This window comes from Aythya ferina (assembly GCF_964211825.1).
Source record: "Aythya ferina genome assembly, chromosome: 21".
Lineage (NCBI taxonomy): Eukaryota > Metazoa > Chordata > Aves > Anseriformes > Anatidae > Aythya > Aythya ferina.
The window spans coordinates 8,181,626-8,197,038 of record NC_140319.1 but is presented as its reverse complement, the minus strand read 5'-3'; the positions used below and the strand labels follow the sequence as shown (position 1 = coordinate 8,197,038).

The 15,413-nt window shown below is 48.2% G+C and overlaps 1 protein-coding gene across 2 annotated transcripts in view; it reads left to right on the top strand.

The window, feature by feature from the left end:
- Positions 1 to 15,413, top strand: part of SKI (SKI proto-oncogene) — a 134,807-nt gene that overhangs the window by 107,786 nt on the left and 11,608 nt on the right. For both annotated transcript variants that reach the window (XM_084494723.1, XM_084494722.1), the window contains 3 exons: positions 11,706 to 11,831; positions 12,322 to 12,437; positions 14,185 to 14,447. In XM_084494723.1, the coding sequence (XP_084350849.1) occupies positions 11,706 to 11,831; positions 12,322 to 12,437; positions 14,185 to 14,447 (505 nt within the window). The remainder of the gene's footprint in view (positions 1 to 11,705; positions 11,832 to 12,321; positions 12,438 to 14,184; positions 14,448 to 15,413) is intronic.

Sequence of the window (15,413 nt, the reverse complement as noted above, 5' to 3'; positions counted from 1 at the left end):
ACGCTGCACTGCAATATTGCTTAGCCAGTTCTCCCCCTAAAGGCTTAAAATCTGTCACGTTACACAAGAGCTGAAAGCCTTCTTGTGCTGCCCCAGATTCTCCCCTCCTGTCCATCCCGTTCCCCTTCCATTTTTCCCGTCTAATTATCTTCTACTGCCTCATTTGGTTATACAAAATTAGTGTTTTGAGATGAGGTGTATCCAGCTCTATATATTTGCATATGGGCTGGGGGTGTTTCCTGTTAGATCTTTTATCTGAAGTCAAAAGGTGAGTTTATCTTGGGATAGACCGAAAATGGGTGGGTTTTTTGTCTCTCTGTTGCGTCCTGAAGGAGATAATTTGCTCACGGCTTCCCCTGCCTCACCGGTGAGCGTGTCAGGTGTCCGGAGCATTTTGCTCAGTTACTCCACTTGGTGGTGGTTGGTACCAGCCCTGGTAAAGGACAGAAGTCTTTTCCAACGCATATGCATGGTGAACATCGCAGCTGAAACAAGGCCTGTTGAGGTCTGGCATCCACTGGAACAGGGCAGGTTCTCCTGAACCAAGCCCTCCTGGCCGGGGAGGAGCCACATGCGGCAGGGATTTGCCGAACGAGGACAGGTCTCGTCGCCCCAGCCCTCCTGTCCTGTCTCTCCCCTCCTAACTTGCCCCCCGACTCTGCATCTGGAGCAAAGAGCGCGTGATGCTCATTTCTCAAGGCAGCCAAAGCAGCTTTGGAAGCCTAACGCTGTAATTGGTTCTCTGCCTTCATCCGCGGCGCTCTGGGGAGGTTTCAGAAGTAATAACAGTTACTTAAAGTGGATGAGCTTCTTGTGGCTTTCCTAGAATTGTAGAACACGTTATTGTCGGGGACTTAAGGAAGCATCTGCCTGTCTGGAGCTTTCAAAACATTTTGTAAGTAAAGAATTAAGTTTTTTCCTATCTTCTATATATGGCTGGTAAGAGGATACTCCTCAGAAACGGCGTTTTTATAGCAATGGCCTGTCTTGACAGCAAAGATACGAGGAGAAGAACCTCTCGTTGATGATACTGAATGCACTCAGTGTCTAACGCACCTAAACCCATCTGCACCCAAAACATCTCTAGTTGTATGGTCACTGCTGAGCTCCTTCAGCCAAGTCTGTACATCTTCTTCTGGTGAAGACTGCAGGTAGCAGTCCCTACGGGAACCAGCGAGCTAATGGGGGCCTCGCACCACTTGTTCATCAGCACCAGGGGCTTCCATTGCACTTTGCCTTAACCTGCATCAGATCTGGAAACATCAGTCCCTGATCTGGGAGCGTTTGATCCCCTTGCACTTGTTACCCTTGGCCTTGCTGTGCTGGTTACCAAGATGGCCCCAGAACCCGAGTACATCTGCTGACAAACGGTGTCTTCCTGAGGTCGCAGAAGGGTGGGGATGCGGAGCAGGTTGTCGGAGGGGCCCTATAAATAACCCCGAGGAAGCGTGGGTCGCTGTGCAGACAAGTGGGGTTGTATTTGCCACGCTCTGCTGGCTCTTCTGCCTTTGAAGTAATTCATCGTGACGTGTCAGACTGCCGGCCCTGGCGCAGGCTGGCGAATGGCCCGGCTCCGCTGCCCTCTCCCCTGGGCGTCACGTGCCGGCGCACATGTGCCAGGCTTTGCCACGGGCCAGGAGGAGGAGCAGCCTGCCGCGAGTCCCTGCTGAGGTGGTGGGATGCGAGGGCCTGATCCTGCCCCTGGATTGTGAGAGCGTGCTGTAAAATACGCGCTTCCTACTGACTCTGCCATTATGATTATTTTTCTTTCCCTCCCGTAATTATTCTGATTTAAGACTAAACACAGACCTTAGAGCTTTGCCTCAGAACGCACACAGGCAGTTAAAAATACAAAATGATTAAGGAGCTGTAGTTCTGGCAGCTCTCCATAAAGTTGATCCTTACAATCCTGCCTTATTTCTGCCTGATGCTCAGTGCTATACGAGGGGGTTTCAGCTCACGCCCGAGTGCCTGGTGAAGTTCTGGCACAGAAGGCTATGGGGGACCCAGCTGGAGCATAACAGAGCGGTGAAACGCTGTGCTCAGGAAGGGTGGTGAAGGGGGAGAGGTGAGTGAAGGGCAGATGAACCCAAGAGGAAGGAGTGCTGAAGAGCAAGGAGGTCTCTGCAGACAAATACCGTCCTTGTAATTAACTAAAAGGAGGAATGCGAACTGTGGGGTGCTGGGAGCTTTGTGGGGGCGTCACCACGTTGAGTCAGAGGCCAGTTGTGTGCCGCAGGGAGCTCTGCAGGCCCCACGGGAGCTGGGGAGGAACCCAAACCAGGGCACCCTGGAGCTGCAGCTGCTGGTCTCGTACCTGGGGAGAGCTCGGCCCCATGCAGAGCCCTCCCTCCCCTCTGTGGGGTTCCCAAACCACCCCATCGCTGAGAGCCTTGGTGCATCAGTTGGTGTTGGAGGAAGAACACCGCGCCTGGTAGAGCCGATACTAGTGGAAACCGCAAGGGGAATATTTGCCCTTTTATGTAACGTTTGAAATTAAAATGAGATTCTTGGCTGGCAGAGTGGACATGTCTCCACAGTACAGGAACCGAAGCCTTGGAGAGAGTGTGCAGCTGGAACTTACGTGCAGTTACGGCAAGAGCTCCTGGGTTCGTTTCAAAGAAAATGTGAGGAGAAAATATCCACAGAGGGCTTTTTAACGTCCAGAACCATGACCCCACAAACAATTCAGCGAGGATCAGGCAAAGCAGATCTGTTCGCAGAGGAAATTTTGATTTTCCTTGATGAATCTGATGGCAGAACTTCCCTCCGCTTCCCTTGCAGCGGGGGCCGAGCCCTCGGTTCCCTCCAGCTGCCAAACCTGCCTTGTTTGCCTCGCGCCCCCGTGCCTGTGTGTGCGCAGGCACACATGCCTGCTTAATTTGTTTTTCTCAGTCAGTCGCACCCCCCTTCCTTCGGCCTGCCACAGCATCGCAGAGTTCCCAGCCAGCCGCTGCCAACACAAACGGCCAGGGGAAGAGGGGCCCTTTTCCTTCGCCGTCCCCTGACCTGCTTTGCGCTGGGCTCCACCACTGGCTCGACTCAACCAGCGGGAAGCGGGAGCTGTTTTTTTTGTTTTGTTTTGTTTTGTTTTGTTTTGTTTGAAACCACAGGGCAGGGAATTCGTTTCAAGCCATAACTTTTAGTTTCCACAGGAAGGGCAAAACAAACTTGTAGCCAGTGGAAAAGAGGCTCCCAGTTGCTTCACGAGGAGCCAAATCCCAAGTACATCGCTTAGAAAATAAGCAGCTATCTTTTCAGATGTCTCTTAAAAAAAAAAAAAAAAAAAAAAAAAAGAAAGAAAGAAGGAAGGAAAATCAGAGGAGAGCTTTATTCAGGGGCTAACTGCTGCCGTGCAGATAGGAGGCAGCTGCAGCCACACCTGGCGTTGATATTGCTGATGGCCCCGTGTCACGCGTCAGCTCCCCATCCTCGCCCCTTGCGGAGGGGTCCCAGCGAGAGCAGCCGGAGATGCAGGATCACTTGGGGTGGGAGATCCTGCTGTTGTTGAGCAACTCCCGAAAGTTCCTAGAGTTTTGAGACTAAAGGAATAGGTGTTAAAAACGTGGTATTTGGAGAGTTGGCAACTTCTAAGGTTGAACAACCCATGCGGTCCTTACAGCCATGGTGCAGGGAGCTGTGCTTTCTGAACATGGTTCTGTGGCACAGAGGATGTCCTCTGTTTTTTTCTTCTCTGCCTTCCTACCACCCAAAACTCCCTTTCCACCTGTCGGTCAGTTACACAGAATTTGCCTCCTACTTTGTTTGACTGTCAGGCCTGAGATACTTGATGTTTTCCCATCAAACCATAAAAAGCAGAAAATGAAGAGAAACTGCCAATTTCGTGGGGTGCCTGTCCTGTGGCTTCTGAGTAACAGTCCAAGGGTACTCAGCTTAATTTACAGGGACACAAATGATGCAGGCCACAGAGCCTAGAACACAACAGAGCTCATTGTTGGAGCCTCCAATGGAGCATATTGTTTGTGGACTGTGCGCAGCGGTGTTGTCATCGTGGCCGCGTGTTGCTGGGACGAGGGGGTGGTGCAGAGCTGGCTCCGAGTGCACCGTGAGCTGCGGCGCTGCGGCTGTGGGGTTTGGGGTGCTGGGAGGCTGGGGTTGGCAGCCGGGTTTAGGTTAGGTGGATCTGTATCTAAGAATAATTTTATCTGATAGATTTACAGGGGGAGCAGTGAAATCAGAGAGTAATTGTTGCAATCGGGAATTAAGCAGCTAATCAAAGTGGCTCAGCATTTTCTCAGCACAAGTTTCCAGTAGCACTAGCTGTGTCCTCCCGCTCCCCTTCCTGCCTCCCTGACACTGCAGACAGGGAAAAGTTGGCGAGGTGCGGAAAAGTGCACAGTGGCCTGAAAGAATCCCAGAAGGCTCACTGATCCTTCTGAGGTAGAGAAGTGGTGACGTTATTTGCATTCTCTCCCTCCATTTCAAGTTTGAGTTTCTGGATTTGGTGTTTTCTTGGGGCATTGTTTCTGTTTTTTTTTTTTAATACCATGAATTATAGAAATGCATTAATGTTTGCTCCTTCTTAGGGTAAGTGCAGTCATCGAATGGCACCTGAACCAACTTTTATAGTAAGATAAATACAAGGGGAGAAATCTTGAAATAAAAGAGAAGACAAGAAGCCCTGAAAATGGCTGGTGACTTAAGCCAGGAGCTATGTAGAAGCGTTGTAGAGAATACTAACCTCCTATACCACCATATGTCTATAAGGCCACCTCCTGCCATAGCACTCTTTGTATCAGATGGCGCAGCAGTCGCCTTCACCTGGCTGTCGTGCAGTAAAAGCTGCACTTCGCACGAGCAGGACATCTCCCTCCAGGAGAGACACGGCGAGGCCCCAAGGGCTCGGTGATGGGAGTGGGAGCAGGTTGGTTGCAGCCGGGGGGTTCCCAGCAGGGTCCCCCGCACAGAGCTGGTCTGAAGGCAGCGTCTGCTCCGAAGGCAGGAACAAAAGCAAATGCTTCCCGTGGGTGTGCGCTCGCCGATGATGGGGTAAAATGGGTGCTTGTGCTTCCACCAGAGCAGTTAAACATGGGAAGATGGAAAGCTCCCTGGTCTTGCTGCCTGGGCTGCTGCCCAGCAAAACCACAGCTGGGGAAAAAAAAAGGAGAATAAAACAAACGCTACATACACTTCTAGGACTGACACTGCAGCAGGGTAGGCTTTTTCTGTCTTAAAAACATGCAGTAGACAAGCAGTAAATCTTACGGCTCCACAGAACAGCATTATTTTTAGCTTGTATTATTGAGACAGCTATCAGTCTGTAGCTGATTTTCCTTTAATCCATGTGAAAATGCAGTCCTGCTAAAGGCGTCTGATACGTTAGGAATCATTTCTGGGCCAAGTCACAAAGAGGCTTTGGGAGGCAGGTGTTCTCACCACATGGTGGTGTGCCCATGGAGGCTTAAAGGATGCAGATCAAGGGCTCTTCTCCATATTTCAGATACCTCTGGTTTTGTTTTTTAGTTTGATTTTGACTAGAAATCTGAAAGAAGTCTCAGGACAAACGAGATAAGCACAGAGCTCTTGTAGCTCTGCGTGATTCAGCCTCTTCCTAGGTAGACCCAGGCCTGCAGTTCACAGAAGCTGCACGTGGAGAATTCCAGCGGCAGTTCCCAAGCTCAGGATTTGTCATCTCAGCAGCCTGTAGAAGCACCTTTGAATACTCATCACTGGTAAAGGTTTCTTCTGAAATGGCATGTCACAAGGCTGTGCAACTTACAATCATCGCCCTGTGCTTACGAGCAGACTTTGCAGCCTTTTCTTCCAAGTCAGAGCAGAAGAAAAACCTCCTGGCCCCCTGTAAGATGGCTGAGTAACAGCACCCGTGTTATTCCTGGGGGTCAGCTGAGTGTAAGCAACTGGTCCATGGTCACATCAGTGACCAAGTAAAGCCACTTAGAATAGCACCTGAAAGTCCTGCCTTTCAGTTCCCGTTTTGTTACCCAGTGCACTCTTCATGGAGCAGGAACAGAGCTCAGATACTCTGATTTCTCAGCAGTGATCTAAGCAAGTGTTATCCAGAGACTTTGCTAGGGCTCTGCAGGCATTACCAGAAGCATGAACTGGAGAGATCGGGATAAGTGCTTGGGTTCACTTCCATTGCTGGGTGAGGAAAGCCACGGTCTTGCATCTGCCTTACCACCGGCTGTAGGACAGGTGCTGTGCCAGGCATTTGCCAAACACCAAGCTCCTGTGGGGAAAAATGTGAGCTGAGGTGGTCCAGGGCTAGTTTGTAACAGGAAAAACACATTAAATAATTCTTAACCAAAGGCTCACAAAATCAGTGGGGAGACCTGGCCCACCCAGCGAACCTGAAATGAACCTCAAATGCAGATCAGGTCAGTGGGGTGCTGAGCCACTGCAGCACCAGCTGGGTTGCTGCTTCAGCACCGAGTGCCAGCGTGGGCATTAGATGCTGGTGGTGAAATGTGCTCACCACCAGCTCCTCTCTTTCATTTCTCGTGTATTTTTATCTTGGGATGTCTGACACGTTTTGAACCCGAGCAGTCTATCTCTGGGGTTTCTCCATGCTCGTATCAGACGGGCGTCTGGTCTTGTGGTTTGTGCCCCTAATGAGAAAGCTGCTTAATTTTCACACCCAGACGGAGTATTAGCTGAGACAGGAAGCCCCACCCTTTCTCATGGTATAACTGAACTCAGCTGTTTGCATGAGCTAGCAGCAAAAAGATAGCTTGAGCAAAACGCTGCTATGCTGTCTGTAGATTCAGAGCCCATTTTTTATTTTGCCTGTTCTGGTTTTACATGCTTTTTTAGCTGCAGTTTTCAATGGAGACACATCTGATTTACACCAGAGGATGAAATTGAGTTCTTCAGCTTCCCACTACTTCCAAAATGTGTTTGTGGAGACAGAAATAGGTATCGGGGTAGCTTGGAGGACATTAAACCAATTGGGAGGAGAAACAAAACTTTCTAAGGATGCCACTTAGGACGCTGTGACTTGTGCTGGTGTGGGAACCACCTTTCCAGCCCCTCTCTAAACAGAGGGGACTGGGCCAGGGCACAGGTCCCAGCCTTCACCCCGCACTGTCACGGAGCACACTCGGTGTCTGCAGGGAGGAATTGCGGCGGCGCTGTGCGGGGCTCAGCACCTGCTCCTGGTCCCCAGGGCACAGCAGCGCTGAATTCAGAGAGCAGAAGCCTGGCCTCCTTCTTCTCCCAACTCGTTCCCATCACCACACGCAGCAGAAATGCGTTCACACCTAGCCTGGGAAAGGTTACACACACAGATAAACATGCGCCGTTCCTCCCTGTCCTCACAGCTCTGTGTTTTCAATTAGGTTCTGGAATTTGATGCCAAATTTATTCCCAGCTCTGGTGAGGTTTTATCCCCAGAGGACAGATCAGAAGGTGGAGCACAGACTTCTTGTCTGAAGTTACATTTCTAAGCTAAGTTCCCTAGGCAAGTCTTCACCTCCTATTTTCCCCCCTTTAACAAGGCAGAAGCTTCCCCACCGCAGTGCCCATCGTGTTCTGTGAGCGGTCCCATTGGCTTCACCATTTTGCAGGACTGGGCCTGTGCTTGGCCTCCTTCCCAGAGGAGCACTGTCCTGCTTGTAGTGGTCTTAGCTTATCCCCTGGTGGATACCTGCTCACATCACAGAGTGCCCCAGAGGTGCGGCAGGCGCTGGGTGGGTGCAGCGGAGCGGAGAGGAAGGAGCAAAGGGCTCAAGCCACCTCATCAGCACAGCGTAGCAGTGGAAATAAGGTAGGGAAAAGAGGCAAATTGTTTCAGGAAGCATAGTTTGGTAGATCCTCAGGCTTCAAGGATATTCTCCATGATCAGTCCCAAATCACAAAATTAAAGGATTTCTTCTGGGCTCATCTTCTGTCCTCTGCCATGAGAAGCAACTCTCACCCCCCTTCCCCATGCTGGCCTGGTGCTGTGGGGCCGGGCTGTGTGAGAAGTAGAGGGCCAAAAATCCTTTCCACTGGTCTCGTGCTCTGTTACTCCACTGCTGAACTGAGCCGGGAAATTTGATCTGACATGTCAAATGTGGCTCTGCTTGGCTAGAGGCCAAATTAGGCTGCTTAGTCTCAGTTTGTCTTAAAAGGGCTGACATGAAAGTTCACGTGCCAAAATTTCCCTTTGGAACGTACTTTGAGATTCCTTTTCAAGGAACGTTATAAATCTTTCTATGTATGTTTTTTCCCTCAAATATCAATTGCTTTAGAAAACAACGGTCCAAAAGCTTAAGTAAATGCTTTGCATAATATTTCTGGGCCCACTTTGTGTCATGAAGTTTCTTACATCTGTGGATTTGAGAAAATGTGTATTAACAAACCGCTTTGCCAAGTGCAAAGCCTATTTGATAACAAGTCATTAAGTTGCTGCAGTGGAAGAAAAACTGAGGAAGAAATGAGGAAATATTTATTCCAGTCTTGTAGGGTTTGGGTTGAAGTTTTTGATAAGTCATGCATGAAGAGATGGCAAAAAAAGTTGCATCAGATTTTCTGTATTTCTTTTGTGACTTCATATATTCCAATATTTGTCAAAGAGAGAAAATGAAAGAAAATCATCCACACTGGAGCCAGTACCGAGGTTTCCTGGGGCTGGGGCTGGGATGGAAGTGTCAGAGCAGGGTTTGCTGTTTGTCGCTGCCTGGGATCTAACCCGGATGGGATATAATCGGTGAGTCGCAAGAGACGTGGTCTTGTGCCTCCCCTCAGTATCTCCTACAGCCAACTTAATTCTGTCTTTTCCAGGAGTGCAGTACAGTACAGCTCTGACCTGCTTTTGGTGTTCGTAGGTGGAGTTTTTGATGAGTTCATGACACAGCCACAACATTTTGGGGGAGAGGGACAGAAGCGTTTTCAGCGGGAGGGGGATATCCAAGCGGACAGGAACACACCAGAGTGATGACTCGCCAGATGACTACGGGCTGTAGCCAGACCCCTTCCAATTCAGGAGTTTCTGGGATATCCTCCCCTTTTTGACACATAATGACATGTATTCTCTGAATGTTTTCCACCAGGTGGGAAAACTGGTGGAAGTGCTGCATGTCTGCATTGTTAAAACGGGACCCAAAAGTTGTTTCTTATGTAGGGGTGTTGCTGAGCACGTAGGAAGAGGCAATCCATGCTGTAAGCAGCAGAGATCTGTATAAACAAAATGGGAGAGGGATGGAAAGAAAGCTGGCCAAGGTCATCCCAGCAGTTCATGAATTATGCTGGTAGAAGTCCTTTAAGTCCAGCTGAAGTGCCTTACCCCTGTAGACAGCACCGACCCATTAGGAATGCTGGAGTGCTGTGGTGGGAGATGACTTGAAGGTACAAAACCTGCATCCGCAGTCAGCACCTGTTCCCTCTCCCCCTTTTTTCACCTTCTTCCCATCTCTTTGTGGGGAAGGAAAAACCATTTTCCCCCCATGCACACACCTTGTTTACTGCGTGTTTTCTTGCAGCATCTCATGTTTTCAGGTCAATCCTGGCTCCTGGCAACGAAAGGTCGAGCATCTTTCCCTTGTCTGCTGATGGGTTTTGTGCTCAGAGCCCTCCTGCGCCTGGGATGTCGGCCTCGACTTCAGGGAAAAGAAGGGGGACAGTGGAGGAAGCTGGAGAGGAGACTTGATTTCTTTAAAGTGCAAATGAGATCTTTCTCGTTAAACCTCTCCCCCATCCCTTTCAGAACCGGGCACTTTGCTCTCCTCTCCCAAGGCTGCTCGGATTTGCACTTGCCCCGGGGTGTGGGTCCAGCTCACGCTGGGCGCATGGCGCTGGAGGGGCAGTGTCGGGGCGGCTGCTCCGCGAGCAGTGGTGCTCGGGGCAGGAAGGGGTCTCCGCACTGAGCCTTGCCACCTGCTGCCTTTTTCATTCCAAGCCCCTTCCTCCCCACCCTCCGCCCAGGCTCCCCTCCCCACACTGCTCACCATCCCCAGTGGATAGGGCTGGGATCAGGAGTCACTTGCCAAATACTTCTCTCATGCTGTCACTAATTCTGCACAGACAGCATCTCTGAAAGCAAAACCAAACCTTTTCCAATGCATTGTCCTGCGATTTCTACAAAAAGTGTTTTGGAATGCCTCGTCTTAGCTGGGTCAGACGGGAGGTACCACACCATAGCCAGTACCAGCGTCAACCCCAAGAAAGCCCGAGGCTGTGCCGGAGGAATCCTCTGCAAATCCACCGAGGCTGGCATTTGGCACTGCTACGGGCTAATTTTGTACTTGCAGTTACACATACACACACCCATGTCATACTATTTCATCTGCTACATATGGAAAGCTGTCCCAAGCTCCAGAGTGCCAGGGAATGTTTTACTAAAGCCTCCAGCCTTGGTTTGATTCTGTTACTATGCACGTGGGGCTGGAGGAGCCCTAAAAGCACCGCGTGCTGCCAGAGGAGCTCGCGTTGGCTGGGTATTTGTACTCGTGCCCTGCCTCCATGTGAGCAGCAGGCTGTTCTTGGACAGGTCATCATTTCCTGCTAATTAAGGTGTGCAGAAGGGATGGTGTTGCTCTAGTTACCTAGATGTTGGCTTTGCCTGGAAGTCAGCTGGGAGTCTGGACAAGCGCAATTTAGCAATGCTGCTTTCAGTCCCTCGCATATGCTTCAGGTAAAGTCACTGGGATCACGACTTTCAGAAGTGAAAAACCATTCGCAGAAACAGTCTCTGAGTTCCCAGTTCAGATGCCCTAAAGGGGGCTGATTTTCAGAACACAAGCTACAGGCAAGTAAGATCCTTTCTTTCACTGACAGATTACACCTCTTTTTGAAGCATTTCAGCTCTCAAAATGTTGCCATTCAGGTGTGTCTGCAAAACAGGCATAAATACTTGCCCACCAAACCACAGTGAGCTGTGGGGTTGTACAATCGAGCGCGGAGTCAAGCTGTTCCTGGTACTCGCAGCGTGGTTCTGCCACCTTCCTTAGAACCAGGCTGATGGAAACAGAGCGAGCTCAGAACTGCAAAAAAGGCAGGAGAAGGAAGAGGAACGGAGGTGGTATGTTGCTCTTGTTGGCAGAGTAAGGTCCAGAACCTTCTCCCTCCCTGCCGACAGACGTGTTTGTACTGGCAGGGCTTCAAGCTGGTATCCCCAGCACACCAGTTAAACCAGTAGTTACCAATTTTTTTGTAAGCCACGCTGGGACTATAGGAATTTTATTCCTTCACAGTGTTGAAGGAAAGGCGTTTTGCTTGCCAAAGGGCTTTCTTATGCTTGGGGATGATTTATGGGCCAAGCTGAGCCACTTGTGGAAAAGGCAAAGCAGCTCTTGGCAGCACCCCCAGAATCCACTGCAGCTGTGGGGTAGTGAAGTCATCGGCATAACAACCACTGCAAACAGAATAACAAAGTCTGTTCTGTTCTCGTTTAAAATAATCTTTCCAGTTCAGCAACCACATTAAAACTTACCTTTCTGCATACAAAAATAATAAAAGTCAGATACTTCCCTGCAACATGGTGTGAATGTCTCACTTATGTTTCTCCCTGTCACTCCTGCACCACCTACACTTTATCTGGGTGTTCTAAACGAAGGAATGAAACCACGTTGTGTCGTAGTTTGTGCCTCTCCCATGTCTTCACTCTTTTGTTGTTCCTTAGGTTTAAAAATGCGGAAAAAAGTGCAGTGATTTTTACTTTTAAATATAAATTTTGCTTTTGCTTTATAACCTGGTTCTAAGCTGATTGCAAAATGAGTAATTACATTTGACTCTTTTTGTTTCAGGTCCCTTCAGATCCTCCTGCTTCCAAAAAAAACAAAATAGATGACTCTGCTTCCCAAACTCCAGCTTCTACTGAGAAGGAGAAACAGTCCAGTTGGTTACGGTCCTTATCCAGTTCATCTAATAAGGTGATTGCTGAGTATTTTGTAATCAAAAGAGAGATCAAATTCCCATATAACATCCCTCTACTAAAACCAGAAGAGAAAATGTGAGAAAGACCTCACCCAGCTTTTATAAATTAATAACATTTCTGTCCTTTTCCTGGTAAGCATAGAGTTAGGCGGTCCTCCCAATTTCCTTGCCATCTTCCAGCGTTCACTGCCCTTGATTGTGTTGACAAAGTAAGCAATTCCTCCATGCCCATAAGGTACAAGAATCCTGAAAGACTCAGGAGCCTTGTGTGGTCTCTGGAAAGCAAAGAAAAAAAAGTGGGGTTTGACATTGGTACAGTCACCTCTTCAGTGGAGCCTGCTAAGCAAGTAGGTCCTAGCCAGTGGGGGAGCAGTTTTAGGGGTAATGAAATGTGGCCTTAATAATAACAACTAATGCCCCTTTGTGATTAATACTTTTAAAAGAATATTTGTATTTACTCATTTTTCTTTCCCCTCCTTCTCTCAGAGCATTGGCTGTGTCCACCCCCGTCAGCGTCTCTCAGCTTTCCGGCCCTGGTCCCCTGCTGTATCAGCAAATGAGAAAGAGCTTTCGAGCCATCTTCCTGCGTTGATCCGAGACAGGTAAGGAGAGGTGAACTGAAGGAGAGATGGGGCTAGCAACTGTGGAGGTTTATTTGAGAGCAAGTTGCTTTGTGTTTGGTGCCTCGCACTGTTACCACTGGCTTCGTAATTCAGTCAGTCTACTGGTATCAGAATAAAAAGCATTTGCAGCTGCAGTGTTCTAATTAGCAGAAGGGAAGGAAACAAAAATAGGAATTGGTATTCTGTGCATTTATTAAATACGTTTTCTGTGGTGAAATGTGCCATGAAGGTCTGAAACAAAGGTTGCTTCTATGAACTTTTGATAATTTTGATAATGGGGTTGTCATCAGAATTTCTCGGGCCTCGCTATTTACAGGAAGATTGAGTTATTCTCTTGGGGCAGGTGGCCAGGGACCAGGCAGCCATTTCCAGGCAACTGCTGCCTGGTAGCTGCAGCAGCTCTGCAGCACGGGCCTGGCAGCACGCCGCCAGCAGAGCCACGGCTGGGCCCTCAACTGTGTCTGCAATAGCAGAGGAGGGCAGGGGACTGAAGGGACAGTGGGCTACCCCTGCCCTCCTGGTGGGAAGTGGTCCTGGGGGTCACGGCACAGCAGTGGAAAAGTCCTCGGGCTGCAGAACCCATCAAAGAGCTGATGCTGTTAGCCAGATTCTGCTCTTCAGTAGCAACATGATTAAACCGGTACAGGAATGAGTCACTGCCCCCATAGGTGGGGCTGCTGGTGTCACAGAGCGGAAAGTGTCAGGGCAATCTGTTCGGCCTGAAAAATCTTCCTGCCAGGTTTCTGCCTGGGGGTAGTGGTTTCTTTGGAAAGTTTGACTGAAGTGGCCAGGTGTTTTAGTGGGTGTTAGGGAGAACATGTTCTGCTGCCCCGATGAACAAGTTTCTTAGAAGTTACGGGGACTGACTTTTCTTATTTGTTGTTGTTGTTGTTTGTTTGTTTGTTTGTTTGTTTGTTTAGTTTAGTTTAGTTTTGTTTTTTTAAAAAAGCTTCCCATCATATCCTTGCTTTTAAACAGATTTTTTAAAGTAGGTCAGGAGAGAAGGGTGAGAAGGGTTAAACTGGTGTAAGAGTGTGCCTTTGGCCAACCTAAGTCTTGGGATAAAAACACCTTCAACAGATCCGGAGAAGTTTTAATGTATGACTGAGGATACATCATACCGTGGATGCTGAATTAAAGTTGCAAAGGCAGTCTTTGATCTGTACTTTGTAAAATTCTGTGTATTTGACAATACAAATTGCTTTTCTTTAACATAGTTGTTTTTAAGTGCAACTTTACGTACGTGCACTCAGATGCATTCTGTGTCAAGAAATTACAGATACTCAAGAACATGCTTTTTGCACTCCTGTGGCCTTTCTTAAGGAAGTACTGTTTCCAAGTTTACAAAATATTTGTGGACAGACAGAACTAAAGAAGTCTGACTAGGAAAATCAATAATGCTTGAAGATCATGAGGAAACAGCATAATAACTTTTAGACTCGGGATCTAATCTGTTTGGTGCCCTTAGAATACGTGGTACTTCAAATACGATCCCTCCTGAATTGGATGGAAATTAGCAGTATAAATCATTTCTACAGTTAAGTGAGTGCATAACGCTTAAGAAATACATAGCCAGATTCTTAGCTGGTGCAAATGGATGGAACCTCACTGTCACCTGTAAGTGTCTTGTGTCTTGCAGTTTCAGTGTAGCACATGGACTGGGAGGTGTTTTAAAGACAAGAATATGACTCTATTCTCCTTCCTTTTGCCTCCCCCTCTCCAACAGTTTTTACTCCTACAAAAGCTTTGAGAATGCTGTGGCCCCCAATGTGGCACTTGCACCTCCAGCCCAACAGAAAATCGTGAGCAACCCCCCCTGTGCCACAGTAGTGTCGCGGAGCAGTGAGCCGTTGAGCAGCACCGTCCAGCCGCGGAAAAGAAAACTTGCTGCAGAGAACCAGACTATCCCAGAACCAGTGGCCACTGTTACTGCCCCTGAAGAGGATAAGGAATCAGAAGCAGAAATTGAAGTAGAAACCAGGGAAGAATGTAAGTGACAGTTACACCTCCTTTTATTTTGTTTTATTTGTGCTGGATTTTCCTTAGTAATCCACCGGAGTTATATACTAAATTTAGGTTGTGTTTAAACAGAATGCAGGAAGCCTAGTGCCTCCACAGCATGTACAAACGGTCTGTAGTAATAATGAAAAATAAGATTGGGACATATGTTGAGGGGGTGTTTTCTTGGGAGAGGAACAGAGGTGCCTCAACAAAAAGAAGTACCTGAACCACAAGTGTCTACAAACCTGGAGGCTTTCACTAAAGCAGATAGCCTTTCGTTAGAGCAGGTAAGTGTTGTGCAGAGGCGGACATAATGGGTTGTTGTTCATAGAAAAATAGTGATGCTTTGCTATCTGATCAAGAGCTCTCTATAAAGGCCTTTGTGGGATATGCACGAGAAGCCCGTAACAATTCCAGAATGCACATACTCACACACAGTTTTCCGTCAGGCAGAGGACGTGCTCGGTTTCAGTACTGCATCCATGGAGCTGTATACACAAAGCAGAGATCAAGAGTCAGTTTGTTCTTAGAAAGCATTCACACCTTGGGCTCCTCAGCGAAAGATGAAGATATTGCCGTCACCTCATTATTAAGTCACTTAGAAACTGCTGCTGCTGGCTTCCTCACTTGCTACGTGCCGTTTATGCAAAAGAAGAAATTTTACCCACTGAAAACATCAGGCTCACGCAGGTTTCCATGAAGGAACCGGTTTCTTTATACACACAGAGAAAACACTGTTTGTGACAAAAATCCCAAAGTGCACAACTCAGGCAAATTGTAAGTTGGTCCCATAAGTTAATCGGGTTTGCATTGTCATCACATTCCAGGTGTCAAAATATAAAATTAGAGTTTTCTTTCTTCCATTTTTTCATTAATTATTGAATGTCTCTTCTTTAGAAAAGGGCCTCAGCATATTTTAAGTTATATTTGTTTTATACATTTTTTGATTAATTT